The sequence below is a fragment of the Tripterygium wilfordii genome, chromosome 4, assembly GCF_013401445.1.
Source record: "Tripterygium wilfordii isolate XIE 37 chromosome 4, ASM1340144v1, whole genome shotgun sequence".
Classification (NCBI taxonomy): domain Eukaryota; kingdom Viridiplantae; phylum Streptophyta; class Magnoliopsida; order Celastrales; family Celastraceae; genus Tripterygium; species Tripterygium wilfordii.
This window is the reverse complement of record NC_052235.1, coordinates 12,798,990-12,814,276: the sequence shown is the minus strand read 5'-3', so window position 1 is coordinate 12,814,276 and position 15,287 is coordinate 12,798,990. Positions and strand designations below refer to the sequence as shown.

At 35.5% G+C, this 15,287-nt stretch overlaps 1 protein-coding gene across 3 annotated transcripts; it reads left to right on the top strand.

The window, feature by feature from the left end:
* Nucleotides 1-2,268: 2,268 nt before the first annotated feature.
* On the top strand, nucleotides 2,269-8,695 carry LOC119995952. Of its 3 annotated transcripts, XM_038842436.1 has the most exons (6): nucleotides 2,321-2,458; nucleotides 3,036-3,242; nucleotides 5,545-5,762; nucleotides 6,052-6,276; nucleotides 6,763-6,914; nucleotides 8,288-8,695. In XM_038842436.1, the coding sequence occupies exons 3-6, from the start codon at nucleotides 5,593-5,595 to the stop codon at nucleotides 8,482-8,484; spliced, it is 744 nt and encodes a 247-aa protein (XP_038698364.1). In that variant the 5' UTR covers nucleotides 2,321-2,458; nucleotides 3,036-3,242; nucleotides 5,545-5,592; the 3' UTR covers nucleotides 8,485-8,695. The 3 variants fall into 3 exon arrangements, with proteins under 3 accessions (XP_038698363.1, XP_038698362.1, XP_038698364.1); XM_038842435.1 differs by lacking the exon at nucleotides 3,036-3,242 and having other exon boundaries at nucleotides 2,269-2,458; nucleotides 6,055-6,276; XM_038842434.1 differs by lacking the exon at nucleotides 3,036-3,242 and having other exon boundaries at nucleotides 2,269-2,458.
* The last annotated feature ends 6,592 nt before the right edge of the window (nucleotides 8,696-15,287 follow it).

Below are 15,287 nucleotides of genomic sequence, written 5' to 3'. Positions count from 1 at the left end.
CAATTAGTCATAGTTGAGTTGAGCCTACAAAACTAGAACTATAAAATACACATGGAAGCCATGCAGGCAATTATGATGTATCCATGATCCTGAAAATTAATATAAATAGTTATAGAAACATAGAAAGTGAACCTAACTGCACAAATGAACCAATGATATAACATGACAACATAATATTATAAAGTGCAGCAGAAAAAGAAATGATAACTCATAAAAGAATTACCGGATAGATGTATACTAAATCGGAGGGCCTTGTGTTGATGATATTAAGCACTTTAGCTTGGCGAGATTAAATTGTTTACATTTTTCCAATAACTCATTAATGATTTCTCTATTCTAATTTGAAGCAGGGCTTTCAACCAAATAATTAAAAACCTATAGCAGGCACAAAAATTAATCCAAAAAAACTAATTAAAATTATGTTAAAAATAGAACAAAAAAATCAAACATTCAACTCAGATGGCACCGTGTTGGGTACAAGACTCGTAGAATTCCCAACGGCACCCCTTGATCTTAGAAAGTCCAGTACTTCGAAATTAGTGAGTGCACCAGCATTGCTATTTAAGCTACATTGTTAATTGTTCTTAGAATAAATACAAGGAATTAAACACAACATTCATGTAAATTAGGGGTTGCCATAAAATAATAAGAAACAAAACATACATCTTCATAGAAAAATTTCCGCAAGTAGGTGTGGATAGGTTTGTTTTACTGTTTTAGCTGCAAAAAACCCTTTTGAGTCATTGATAAATCACACCCGAATAATAGTAAGGGTAGAAATCAATCAAGCCTATGGAGAACCACACCCTCAACATAGCAACAAATTGATCCATCCTAACAGTTTTCAAACTCCATAATAAGACCGAAACCCTCTTCATAGCACAAAAAATCTACTCAATCACTACAATCAAACAGTGGATTGAAATTCGATGAAATCTCCTTTCTATTTCCTTCTTCCTAATGCTTTTTCTCTGTTTAAGAATGTAAATTTACCCCCAAATTAGACGATCTGTTTCGTTGCCATGAAAACCCACAGTTAAAAAACCGCGCTAGCAAAAAGGACAAGTGGAACTTGACACCTCCTCTAAATTCTATCGCATTAGAAACCAAATGCAACCTAGCAAACCCATGAAAAATTCTCACCTGAGGAACTCGCGTTCGTCGGGAAAGTGTCTTCGGCTTGGCGTCACCAGGCAGAGGTGGAAAAGTAGCAGGGTCCTGCGGCGTCGTGCTGGAGGGAGCCTCACTTAGACTTCATTTGGTAGAGTGGAAAGTTTGATTTTCAATGCTAGCGGAAATGCTGTAGAAAAAAAGCTGAGTTTAAAGGTGTTAAATATGCTGTAAGGTGTTTGGTGAATTAAAAATAGACGCTAGCGGAAAAGTCATTGAGTGAAAGTATTATCTTGAATTTAATAATAAATTTAATCATTTTATTATTAAGTTTAATCTAATAAATATTTTAAAATTAAAAATATGATTTTTTATGTAATATGAGATTAAAAATTGTTAAGTAAAAAAATAATATAAATATTTTTTAAGTAAAATTGATAAGGAAATGTTAATAAAAAATTGTTAAGTAAAATAATAATATAAATTCTTTTAGTAAAATCAATAAAGAAATTAATATATGTAATAAATGTATAAAGAAATTAATAAAGAATTTTTTTAAAGCAAGATATTAGTAAAGAAAGTATTTTAAGGGGCGTCCGATTTAAAAAAAAATTTATTTAAGTATAAATAATGGAGCCTGCCTAACCGCTTTTAAAAAATGATAAAAAAATTTTTTTGAGTACAAGTACCGGTGTCAACAGATCCCACATAAGACGTACAAATTAAGCCCACACACCTTCTTATAAATATTTAGGAGGAGGTGAAACTAGAACCCATGACTTCAGACTAAGCCCACACACCTTCTTATAAATATTTAGGAGGAGGTGAGACTAGAACCCATAACCTGAAGTCAGGGACATGCAAAGTCATTGCCACTCAACCAATGACTTAATAATTACTTGAGTCTCACTATTTTAAAAAACCAAAATGATATATATTCATAATTTTTTCATCAATAAACTTACATAATCTAGTAACAAGTCAAGTCAGATAGATATGTTATATAGATTAAAAAAAAATAAATTTTATTAAAGAATTCACATAGCCATGCACATGTTTATTGAATTATTCTTACGATTTACATTGCCAAGTCATGTATACGTGGCTTTAAATCATTCGATAAATGTTGAATAAACAAGTACGTTTATAGGCAGACCGAAGCAATTTACAATTTCACAGATCAAAATCAAACTATCTTTTGTATCTCTCCTGAATCCTCTGATACGACCGAGCGGCGAGCTCCGTATTCAATCTGATTACTAGTTCGATGGCTGAACAGCAGGAAGCCTCATCACCACAATCTGCTTCTACTCAAAAAAGCCCCCACGATTTTCTTAACGAATCCCAGGTATTCCTCTGAAGTTTATATTTTTGATTTTTTTTTGGTTAAGATTGAGCTGTTATGTTCTACGTTGGGATTTTTTGACTGTAGTTTTATCCATTCCTGTTTGCAATTTAATTGATTGGGTTGTGGTTTGCCGGGTTTTGAATATATGTACGTTTTAGGGTTACTCAGGCGTGTCGCGTTTGTTCTTGTTTGATAAGTTTCGCAATGTTTATGATAATGATTAATGATTATTGGCTGTCGAGTCTCCTATTTTTTTCAATTATTTTTTCTTTTGTTTCAGCTTTGTTTGAAAATGGGTTCTGTGTATGTATGGGGTGGCAAATTAGTTTATTTAACCTTGAACTTAGTCACAGTTATGGTTTTGCTTTCATACTAATTGCAATATAATGATACTATCACGGGAGTTTCTCACAGAATTTTGAGACTTGATTGGTAAAAGGCTATCGGTATGGTATTTTATTTTTTTACACGAGGGAAACTAGTGCTTTACATAGGTAAACCACAGACATTTAAAGCGTACTTCACCCCTAGCATCAGCAAATTTATAAGTTGTTCTCACTATGGAGACTTGAACCAGGGTCTCCTGAACTGGAAGTGTTTGCTACTGACCAGTTTATCCACACTATGGGGAGCAACTATAAGTTTGGATATTGACACAGAGAGAACGCACGGAAGAGTTTAAGCGGGAGTAACTTCATGTGAAATTCTGAAGCAGAAATTGTGGGGCTCTTTTTGGCCTTTGCTCTGGTGGAATGGCCAATGTCAAAGAGGATTTAATGTTAATGTACTACACCTGATTTTTCCATGATATTTATTCTTTTATTTCAATGTCATTGTCACCCCCATGGTGCCCTTATTATTGAGTTTTTCTTTCCATTCAAAAAAATGAAAAATAGAATTATGTGAATGAGAGTGTAGTTTTTGGTAGAGCCGAAGAACGAATGGCAAAGGAGACTTTATGTTGTGGATTCTCACTAATTTCTCGGTTTAGGGGGTGGAGCAGTGGAGGGGGTTGTGCTATTACTCCGTAGATGCATGTTTGACATTGGATACATGGGATGTGATCATGCAATGTTGGAATGCAATCCTTTTTGGTTGTTTCAATCTTCGGTTTTCAATTAGTCGAAGGGTCCTTTTCTAGCCTTTGGATCTCATATATTGCGCGCACTTCTACAAAAGTGGCATCCAGCTTTATAAATATCGGAGCATTAATTGATTGGAACCTGAAGGTCATCAATCAAATTCACTTTTTTTTGTAGATGCAAGAAAAGGTTTGGGTGGAATGGCTCATTGGTGTTGCTCTAGCCAAGACAGATTTTTTTTTATGAATTCCTCCCAATAGATGCTTGGTGCATGTTGGATGGGGAAACTATACTTGCAGTAGATTAGTTGGGCTTCTCAAGAGGCTCAAGCACTATATAAGGGAAAGGGAGAAAGGAAGCCATTCGATGCTTTTTCTTAGAAGATGTGGAAACTGGTATTTAAAGTCAGAGGTTTTTTGGGCATAAATATGAGAATGATCTAGTCACTACAATATTTGGTACTTTTGAAGTGTGGTTTGGATTGTTGGACTATTCTGTAGGAATCGCTATTTAAAGTTGGGCCTTTTTTGGGTTTAAAGATCACACCAGAATCCAGTCACTGTGATATTTGGTACTTTTTGACGATTGACTTGGAATGCGTGGGTATTATTGTTTATCTTTCATTTATTATATTATTTGCTATCAATTCATCATCTGATTTGCTGGTTCAAGACTTCAAGTAGCTACGAAACATGGAAGAACAAATAATACTGCAAACGCCATATAAGAGAAGAAACAAACTCGATTTTAGGAAAAAAAAATTCAATTTACTGATAAGCATTTTCTAATATGACAAGTATGAAACTCTTAGTTGTTCATGAACAAGTTCTTAAAGCTCCCTTCACAGAAGCTAAAGTAGCTGTTTTAGCTCTCTTGCAGGCTAGCTGTGTAGGTAGAGCTCTAATTAATGCTCATAAGACTGCAGATTCCACGCATATTGAAGTATCAGCTACATGATGTGTGTCTTAAATACTTCTGTGCATAAAATGGGTATCTCCTGTAATTTCGGGACCCATAATCTTGCTTCACTTTTTTCCTTTATCCTTTATGTTGGGTGATGTTGAGATTGGTGTGCTTAGTTCGTACTCAATGCTGTTGCTTGGTGAAATTATCTGTTTACGTCAGCAAAATTATCTGATTCCTTAGTTGTACCTACATGCAGTCAATCTGTCATGTCTGGTATAAAGGAAAATAGTGTGGACTCAATGTGGTGTGCAGCACATGGTTAATGCACGAATTTAGTTTGAGTGGGTCTTTACGTGACAAAGGGCAGATGGATGGCCAGTTCAAGATGAATAAGCCAGATGGAATGGCATCTTCTCTTCCCTTCCTTTCTTGCCCATGACTTGTCTTCTTGTGATCACATCCAGGGCCTTGGTTTTGTCATTTGAGGGGTTACGGAGATTGCTCTATGGATGCAATTAGCAATTTCTCATGCTAGAGGTTATGTTCTTCAGAGTTCAGAATATGCATTTGGTGCACTTAGTAGCACAATTTTAGAACGTCTAGCATGTGGTGCTATTCTCTCGAGTCTTGAGTACATATTGTGATCACAGTTTGCTTGTATATGCGTATGGAAAGTCGCAAACAACCTATTCTCTATCAACCTGTAAATTGCTGTTTTTCCCTTTTAGTTGTGTGTTTCTTTTTCCTTTTCTGTCTCTTTTCTATTTTACGAAATCTGTCATGCACTAATACATTTTGTTATGGTTTTTTTTTTCATCTGATGGACCATTCTTCCAAGAAAAATTAAAAGTGGTAAAATTTTGTTAATGATTTGTGCTTCAATACCGAACTAACGATGAAATGAAGGACAAAAAAGGAACAATGATATACAGACACCGGTTTCCATTTTGAATATTGTGAAAGAAGTGAAATGTTTATAGAGTATTGATTTGAACTCATTGTAAGGCTTCTATAGGTCCATAGTTATAACTTATGCACTCCATGTTGGCTGTTTTTGTTTGTCTTCTGGCTGAGTCACTTGTGGCTTTATAATTTCAGGTTCCTACACTTTCTGGTTTCCCAGCATTTCCGCATGGTGATTTTCAAATGCTTCCAATTATGTACCCTGGACTGGTTCCTGGGTTAAATCCTCTGCAGAATCAGGAGCAGATGAACCATGGGGCTGGAATCTATGCAGTACCTGTTCTGCCATATATGGCACCCACAACTGGACTTTACTCAAATACGCTTATTCCGCTTACATACAACATACCTACGTGAGTACATCTGCAGTTTGTGTTAAATGTTGGAAATCTGTGATTTGTTGCCACTCAATATGGTTGAAGCGACTTTGTTCATAATATAGATTGATGTCTGTGTGCTTGATGTTGTGTCTGATTGTTTGCGGTCTTTGATATTTCCTACTCATGCCTCCTGGAACATGGCATATTTGTCGTTGGGTTAGAAATTTTTCTTCAGTGAAATGTTATGTGCGTGGACTTTCTTCTTATTGTGAAATAATATATTATCTTTTGTCTCGTTGTTTCACATGTGTGCTGTCAACAGCAGATCTAGTCCTGAAGCTGGGTCAGGTGAGTCTGGCCAAGGACAACAGCAACAACAGCAACAAGCTGCACCTCAGAGACAGGTTGTCGTAAGGAGATTTCAAATTGCATTCCAGCTCGATTTGTTACTTATACTCAAGCTGGCAGCTGTGATCTTTTTATTTAACCAAGATGGATCGAGACAAAGGCTTTTTGTCCTTGTGCTTTTTGCTTCACTTGTGTATTTGTGAGTACCTACGTTACTTTTATGTGTGCAACTTCTGCTTAACTGATTATTCGGACTTTCTTCTGTTACATAAGTAAACGTTGAGATAGTTATTTTAGCTCTTTTATCTTTGAAGCTTTTGTGCTCTGGCATTTGTAACAATCTTATTGAGGTTATCAGCCCAGCTTCTAAGTCATCTTTGCATCATGTTGGTGCTTTAATAAAAAAAATTCCATTAAAAAGTTTTGTTCATTTTTTTAATTATCAAGTTGTGTTTTAATAGCCTACTCCTTATGACTTGAACCTGGGTAAGGTCCCAACTCCCAAGTTTGAATCTTCTCTCATACTAATAATAATTGTAAAAGAACAAAGCTTATCCTAAAAAAAAAGAAAGATCATGTCTTAATGCATGTTTTTTGTTTTGCGTATATAGAAATTTATGCTCAAAATTTTGGTTTATATGTACATTTTCGTGAATAGGTTGCTGACTTTTATAGATATTTACAGATACCAAACTGGAGCTCTGACACCATTAATACGATGGCTTTCACAAGGCATGCAAAGGGCAGCTGCTCCTCCCCCTCATCCTAGGCCTGCTGTTAGGGCTGAGAATGCTCCTGCTGCTGGAGGGCAGGTGAATGAAAATGCTCCTTTGGCAGGTAATATGTTGTTGAGTTCAATCGTAATTTAAGCATGTCCCCTTCTCATGTTTAGAATATATGAATGATGTGGGACTCTTGACTCAAATACTTAACAAAGTTGGAAATGTCTTAGATTAATTTCCTGATTTTATCAAACTTTTACTGGAGTTCTTTTTTGGTTAGAGATAATAATAATAATGTTGTTTGGTATTTTCACTATAAGACCAGAACCCAGTTACTTTCATCATGTTTGGTGAGAGTGCTTTGATTAAGCTTGGATTGGTTAATTTCAGCCTTCGATGTATGCTGAAGTGATTGAAGCCTTCTGAGACATGATTCACTTTATCATTTAGAGAGTGCTTGTGATTGTCTTTCTCTTTTGATTGTGGTGGATAAGTCCCATTGATTTGTCTGATGTGAAGCCCTATGAAGGTGGGACAAATTGGTGCCAACAATGCAACTCCAGTGTTGCGTATAATTCTGAGGGATCCAGCGTATTGTTTTATTGAAAGTTGTATATTTCCCATGCTTGAAATATGCTGCGAGTATGAATTAGAAATGATACAGTGTTTTGAATAAACAATGGAATTCTATCTATATGTCTATACGGGTTGTTGCAATTGATGCTTTAGCTAGAAGGCACCTTCAAGCTACAGGGTATGTTTGGGCATTGGTTTATAGTGAAGTAGGCAATACCATCGCCCTCAATATGCCGAGTTTAAAAGCTAAGTTGATTCTTGGGACATGAAATTGGCCTTATGGCGTTGGCAAAATTGGTGCTTTAGTTGGAAGAAAGCAACTTTTAGCTATAAATTCTGTTTGGATATTTGTTTATTGAGAAGAAGTGTGCTATACCCAAGGTTAAAGAACGGACAATGTCCTGTACTGTTGTTGAGAAAAGATTGTGAAATGAGAGGATACATGAGAGACACCTCGGAAGCCTTTCTCTCTCTATCTGGGTAATGTTATGCATTCTTTCATGCTAAGATTACAAGCATTGTAATGCTGACAGAAGTTTCTTTGACCTATATGCGGGAACTTTTTGGGTTGTTGAGTATATTCTTGACATGTTACAGATCCACGTGATGCTGAATTTTGATTAAGATTTCAAATGGGAAAGTCTCTGATGCCAGATTTTGAAAATATATAATGCGAATTTTGATTAGAATTTCATATGGAAATTTCTTATGCCAAAGTGGAGTTTCTAGCTTGAAAATATGTTTTGCCGGACCCTTAAGCTCGTAATATGTTACTACACGGATCTCATATTGCCCAAGCCTTTTAATTTGAGTTGAAAATTATTTGAAAAGTTTAGTATGGCAGTGTTGGCAATACTTTTCATATTTACTTTTAGTACGTTCTAATGATGTTATGTTGATGACTTGTTGCAGAGGGGCAAGCTGGCGCCGAGAACGATAATCGACCTATTGGGGATGGTAATCAGGCAGTTGAGAATGGGAATGAGAATGTGGCAGAACCCGGTGTTGTCAACGGAGGCCACCGCTGGTGGGGAATTGTGAAAGAGATCCAGATGATTGTCTTCGGTTTCATCACTTCCCTTCTCCCTGGCTTTCATAACATAGATTAGCTCATACAAGCTGACCAGAAGATGGAAGTTTCATTTGACCAGAAGGTGGTAGTTTCTTTTATATATATACAGTGTTACAAACTTACCATAATGTAAAAATGTCTCTTTCCAAAAATATAACTGTGTATTGCCTTTATGTGGCAATCGCAGCATCATTTATAAAGTTAGGCTGGTCATGGTTATGGGAAATATTTATCCTTGTGATATGCAATTTTGGAGTCAAATTCCTTCAAGCCTTCCAATAAAGATATTACAACTTTTCCATCAAAACCAAAAATCTACAGCATCTAATAAACGAGAATGCTTCAATCCTAGAGGTTAAGACTGACTGATACATCTATTTTGTGGTGATTTTATGACGATCATAACCACATAGATATATGCCCAAAAAAGGAGTTCAGAGACGGCAAAGACACAAAGAACAAACATGGCTAGAAAACCCAATGGATGGTGTGCAATATTGAAAGAACCCTCCTCTTCACGTTTGGTGGTGGTGGTAGTTTTGATGGTTTCATGATGTTCTAGCCATGGAAATAGGATTGTTTGAACAGAGGGATCGAGAAAATCCTCAATTCCATGAACATTGACGCGTCCATCATCGTAGATGTTCCAAGCAATAATGTTGACATGGTTGAGTTGAGCCTGGGAGTCGGAATTCGAATGAGCATTCGGCATTTGAGTAGTCACCACAAGAGGATGCCCTGGAAGGAGGGTATCGATCCTTGAATACATTCGAAAAGTGTCGCTTCTTAACTCCAAATCCTCTCTTTGAAGATTATTGGGGGTAATATGGTATGCAACAAGCGTCGGCGGAGGTTGCGCGTACCTCAAACTTGCGTAGGCACTGTCGATTGGTAAAACTTGAGTTTTTCTTTCCTATCAGACTACGTAGAGTGGCCTCCAAAGTCTGTGACGCCAACTCGTAACGCTTATCAGCGACAGCCAGGGCATTCACAATTCCAGAGAAATCTACTTCACTACTACTGCAATGTGGTGTGGTCATGGTGGAGTCTTCTTGGGTTGCTTTGGCAGTGCGGAGTAGTGTCGAAAGAAAGAAGAAGAAGAAGAAGAAAAGGAGAAGAAACTTTTTCTTGTCGTTGGCCATGGAATCAGAAAAGCGACGCGTGTGTATGCAATGAATTGGTGATTGAAACAACGGAAGAAGTTTGTATGAGAGAATAAGAATTAATTAAGCCTATGCGATAGGTATTTATAGTGAGAAAAACTTGGGTGGACTTGTTATAATCCCAGTGGTAGTCAGGTTAATTTTCTATACCTAATTGGTTTGGAAATTTGCACGGATAATGAAGGGCATTAACTAATCATAATTTGTTTAGGATCATAATTAATTTATCCCACTAATAGAGTATATATTAAACACTTTATAGGCAAATATTGGTAGTTTTATACAATAGATTACCAATGTTATTTATTTGTTTACAACAATATAACATTTTTCCTTGATTTCGCATACATTCTTATCATCAAAAGGTCATTATTTTTGTCTGTTTAATTGGGTATATTAATGTTTATTGTGCCTCAAACTAGTTGTTCAAGATGTATATCAAACATCTTAAAACTATAGTTTCAATTCTAATGCCCAATTGGATATCATTCAAATCGTTATCAAACATGAAGTTATTAGTTGACAACAAAAACTTAATCAATCAACTCCTAGTTTACTAGCCATGATGCCTCAACAACATCCTTAATCTTGAAGGCCAACCAATTAAATAGGGGCAAAGCCTAATAATTAAATTTTTTTTTTCAATCAGGGTAAAGAAGGTAGCATCAGATTTCCATCTTATTAAATTGGTATGGTATTTACATGTTTGCCCCTCCGAAGTTCCCAAAATTTGGTTTTATTAAACAGAGAAGTCACTAAAAATGATAATTAACAAATGAATATACCGGGCAGGGTGTGTGTAGGGGTGGCAAAAAAGGGTTACGGGTTATGCTTACGAAATATTTAAATTCGACAAGATTTATGTATTTGGACACGAATCCAGTTTTAAATCGGACAAAAACTTTGTGTTTGGACCCGAATTTCAGATATGTAACTTATGTTCAAGCTTTGTTTAATCTGAGTCGGACAAATTTGGTCATCCAGACCGAACAAAGTTTTATTATCCCTAGAGTGTGGTGTGTGTATAAGGAATTCTCTCATGCGCACCAATTTTACGCACTTATTTTTCAATCATAGATACATTTGATGTCATTATTGATAAATCAATTATTAAGTATAAGCTAACATCAGCTTATAAGGTTCACCAAATAATCTGATAGTTTATTTCACGGCTTATAAATTAATGTATTTTGGATTTTTCATAAAATAACATTTAACTGTATAAAATAAACTATACCAAACGGGGGCACTCAATGATAAAGCAACTAGTTTTTTTTTTCAATGAGATATTATTATTTTTTTCCTTGCATAGTTGTGCACAAAAAAATAGCAGGGAATGCGATTACCTTGACACCAGAGCTTGAACAAAAACTCTTACCTATCAATGAAACCAATAGCTGCAAAGGAAAATATTCATTATGAGACCATTTAAGTGAGAAGCCATTGCAAGTCTCGCAATAATTTGATCTTGATTTTTCTTGCATGTGATTTATGCTAATAGGTCAAATATAAATTATATGTTCTTTCTTCTTTGTCAATTTGCTTTTTTGTTAAAACTATTCATTTTCATTCTAGGCCATTAGTTGCAACCTCTTCTTGCCCTACTACGGTTCAATCATGTCAATGGAATCAGATAAGCTTTTAGAGAAGGCAGGGGCTAATCTTCCTTCAGGTAAAGAAGGGTCTCCGGGGGAAAGGAAGGCAGAGTAGCACTAGTGGGAAGGGACATGACAGCTGAAAGGGAGAGCAAACAGCTTTTTTTGGTGCCATACAAGTCGCGATCGATAGTGATACTGGATGATACCGGAGTTACTCCCGGGTGATTTTATATTAGGAAACGTGTTCATAACAAATACTTTGCAATTTTGTTTCTTTCATTTAATGCAACATCCAAGCAACAAGGAAGCTTATATTTTCATATGATGTGAAGCCTTGCACAGAGAATGAAGAATAGGTTTGTTGCTGATAAGGCTGCAGCTACCCTGGGAATGAGTTTGGTATCTGGTGCAAAGCATAACAAGTGTGTCATTTTCCCAGCCAAAGCGAACATAGTTGTTGAAGCTTTCGAATGAAGAAAAAGGAAGTGGTAGGCTTTCCCTTTCTACCGCACAGAACATAAATTTTTTCTTCTCTAGCAATAGTAAATAATCTGTCTATTTACAAGGTGGCAAAAATCGGTTACGGTTGTGCTTACGAAATATTTAAATTCGACAAGATTTATGTATTTGGACTCGAATCCAGTTTTAAATCGAACAAAAACTTTGTGTTTGGATCCGAATTTCAGACATATAACTTATGTTTAAACTTGGTTTAATCTGAGTTTGACAAATTTGGTCATTCAGACCAAACAAAGTTTTATTATCCCTGGGGTGTGGTGTGTGTATAACGAATTCTCTCATGCGCACCAATTTTACGCACTTGTTTTTTAATCATAGATACATTTGATGTCATTACTAGTAAATCAATTATTAAGCATAAACTAACATCAGCTTATAAGGTTCACCAAACATCTGATAGCTTATTTCACAACTTATAAATTAATGTATTTTGGATTTTTTATAAAATAACATTTAACTGTATAAAATAAGCTATACCAAACGGAGCAGAACAATGATAAAGCAACTATTTAGAACTTCAGCTGGGTTTGGGTGTTGCACACCTGATTAATTAATAGTCGTGATTCATAGGATACTAAAAGGCACTAGTTACCGCGACAACGCTACGTATCCCTAACAAATTCAGCCATAATGAGTCATAACATATAATTACACAACGTAATAATGAAAGTCAACGTAATTAGACAACAGCTTAATGTAATTAGATAACGTAATAACTAAAGTCAATGCAATTAAACAACGTAATAACAAAATTTAATATAATTAGATAACGTAATACTGTTATTGTAGTTATGGAAGAAATTGTTAGAGATATATAGAGTTTTCGCTATTGACCGTCCCAAAAAGCTGAGAATGTTGAAAAGGTTGTAGGAACTTTTGTCTCCATTGTCAACCAACTTTGTCTCCATTCAACCGAAAACCATGTTGGAGTCACTCCATCCACATATTTTTCATGTCTCTATTGCATTCACATGCATATAGTTGTACACAGAAAGAGAAAGCTCGATCTATATATAAAGCATGCATGCATGCATGATAATGTATCAAAAACCATGTGCCTTTCCATGTTATAGAATCCAGCGACCTCAAGATGAAGTAAAAAAGTCACCTTTTGACAATATTGTTGATCCGAACCACTTTAGCCGGATATATCTAAGTTTCTTATCGGGTCTGAGTTTTGATAATTTGGATTCAGAACCATAGCAAATATACCAGGCATCTTTGTGGCCCAGGTTTGGATAACCTATTTTCTTACCAGGTCTAAGTCTGGGTATATTATATGCCACTATTTGACCTAATAAGGACATGTTGAATGCCTGATTGTTAATAATGATTGTTTTTCTTTTTTATTTTTGGTGAAATTGGTTGTAAACATGTTTTATATGTCGACATAGATGGGAGGATTTTAAAAAACCCTAGCCGCCTCCTCTCTTTTTTGAAGTTACTCTCAACCAAAATTTCTCTCGTAGTACAGATCTGAGGAGTCTCCTCCTCCTCCATACATCTTTTATAATATGTCCTTTTAGTTTTTTGTTGGTTTGTAAATCTAGTTTACAATCTCTGTTCTGTTGAATAAGGAATACGTAAAGTTTTTTCACCACACCGTTTTCCATGAAGATGAAATATGGTTCTTCTCATCCACCTATAGTGGATTCTTCACAACACCGGTTCTGTTGGTGTGTTCCAGTGACACATATTTGATGCACATTGATGGAGGTCCTAAATATGGTGGAGATAGGTCTTTCTTGATGAAGGGGAAGTCAATAATCTTGATCCAATCCATATGTGTTGTTTTTATTTATTTTTTGTTTAGTACTCTATCGGGGTTTATCCCAGGACAGGATTATTCGGGTATATCTCTGTGTTGTTCTGTGTTAGTCCGGAGTTTGTTCTCTGACTTTGTAAGTCCTCTACTAGGGTATGTAAAGTTCTAAGATGTTAATGTGATGCTAGATGTAATGTTTGCTATTATGGAATGAAATGTTGGTTTAAACTTCTTAGAAAAAATGGAGGATTTTACTAATTTAATGCTAAATATTGGAATCTTTAGTTCTATTTTTGGACAATGAAATGGTCTTCACATCACTAAAAGTCACATGTGGGCTGTTGAAACATGACGACAATTTTGGTGGGGCAACCCCCTCACATGCCCTTGGAAAAACTAACGGCCTACAAACCTCCAATCTTCAACCCTACAATACAAATAACGACATTTTCATATTTTTTTATTAATTAAAAATTTATGCTGCTCAAGAAATTTTTGCCTAAATAAAGTGGGTTGATAAATAGGTTATATTCATATAGTTCCCCCCCCCCCCCCCCGTTTTCCTTTTAAATTCCTAAATAAATGCAATGCCAATTTATATTCCGAAATGCATCCTCAATTTTTCAATAACTAATGAAGGGAAAAGAACATATATATTTTTGATAAATCACGTTATTTTATTGTTTTTGTTATTATTATAGCATTAAAACTTAGAAGGGGCTCGAACCCAAGATTTTACCTTGATTCAATAGAATAGGGCAATAGGCTACCACTATGTTACGGTCTCCTCTAAATAGAGTAATATGTTTGTTAGGGGTTTAAATGCAGAACTAGACACACAATATCCCTCCATTATGAAAGTGAAACTACATACATCTTACCATTTTCTATTCTATATTAATTGTGAAAACATTGTGTACGATAATTGTTTATTTTTATTTTGATTCTTTATGATATTATTAAATGCGGTAACATAAAGAGCTATTACAACTCAATCACACAAAAATTTTTTGTTCTCACAAATCCATCACCCAAACTTTTTAAATATATGCAAATGCAAGTTATTCATGATTTTGGGAGGAGATTCTCAAACTATATACGTCTTCTTGACATTAAATTAATCCAAAACTTGTGATAATTTGAAAAATGGATAGAAAAAAATGGTTGAGCTCAACAATAATTGAAAGAATTGTTTCATATTGGGCCAAAGGTCCATGTGGATTTTGTACATAAAAAGGTCTCAAGTGTTTTGAGATTGGGTTCCATCTTGTAAATTAGATGAGAATCCCACATCTAACTGACATGAGACTCTCTTAACAAAACTCTTAATTGAATTAATAGTCATTCCGACAAAAGATTTAAGGCCCGGTTTGGTACAACTTTTTTACAAACATTTCTACTAGTTTTTAGTGTAAATGCTATGAGCTAACCAAACAAGCATCATGGTGCACGTAATCCGATGCACTTTTCAAAGCATTTTTGTCCATTTTGCAAATGCTCCCAAATCAAAGCATTTTACCAGTATTTTTGTGTACATTCCTATTATGTCCTCAATATTTCAATATCATCCCCATTTTAACCCTAAAAAGTCATTCTCTCTAACCTCTCGTCTCCGACATCTCATCCTCCTCCTCCTTCTCTCTCTTCACCCTCTTCCTCATAATAGTCGACGTAAGAACATCACTAGCAATCTCCCCATCGTCGGTGTCGCCACATACCTTGTTGTGTTTTCGGCTCCAACATGACATCGGCTTCTCATCCCCACCAACGACTCAAGACATTGAATTAATCTGTC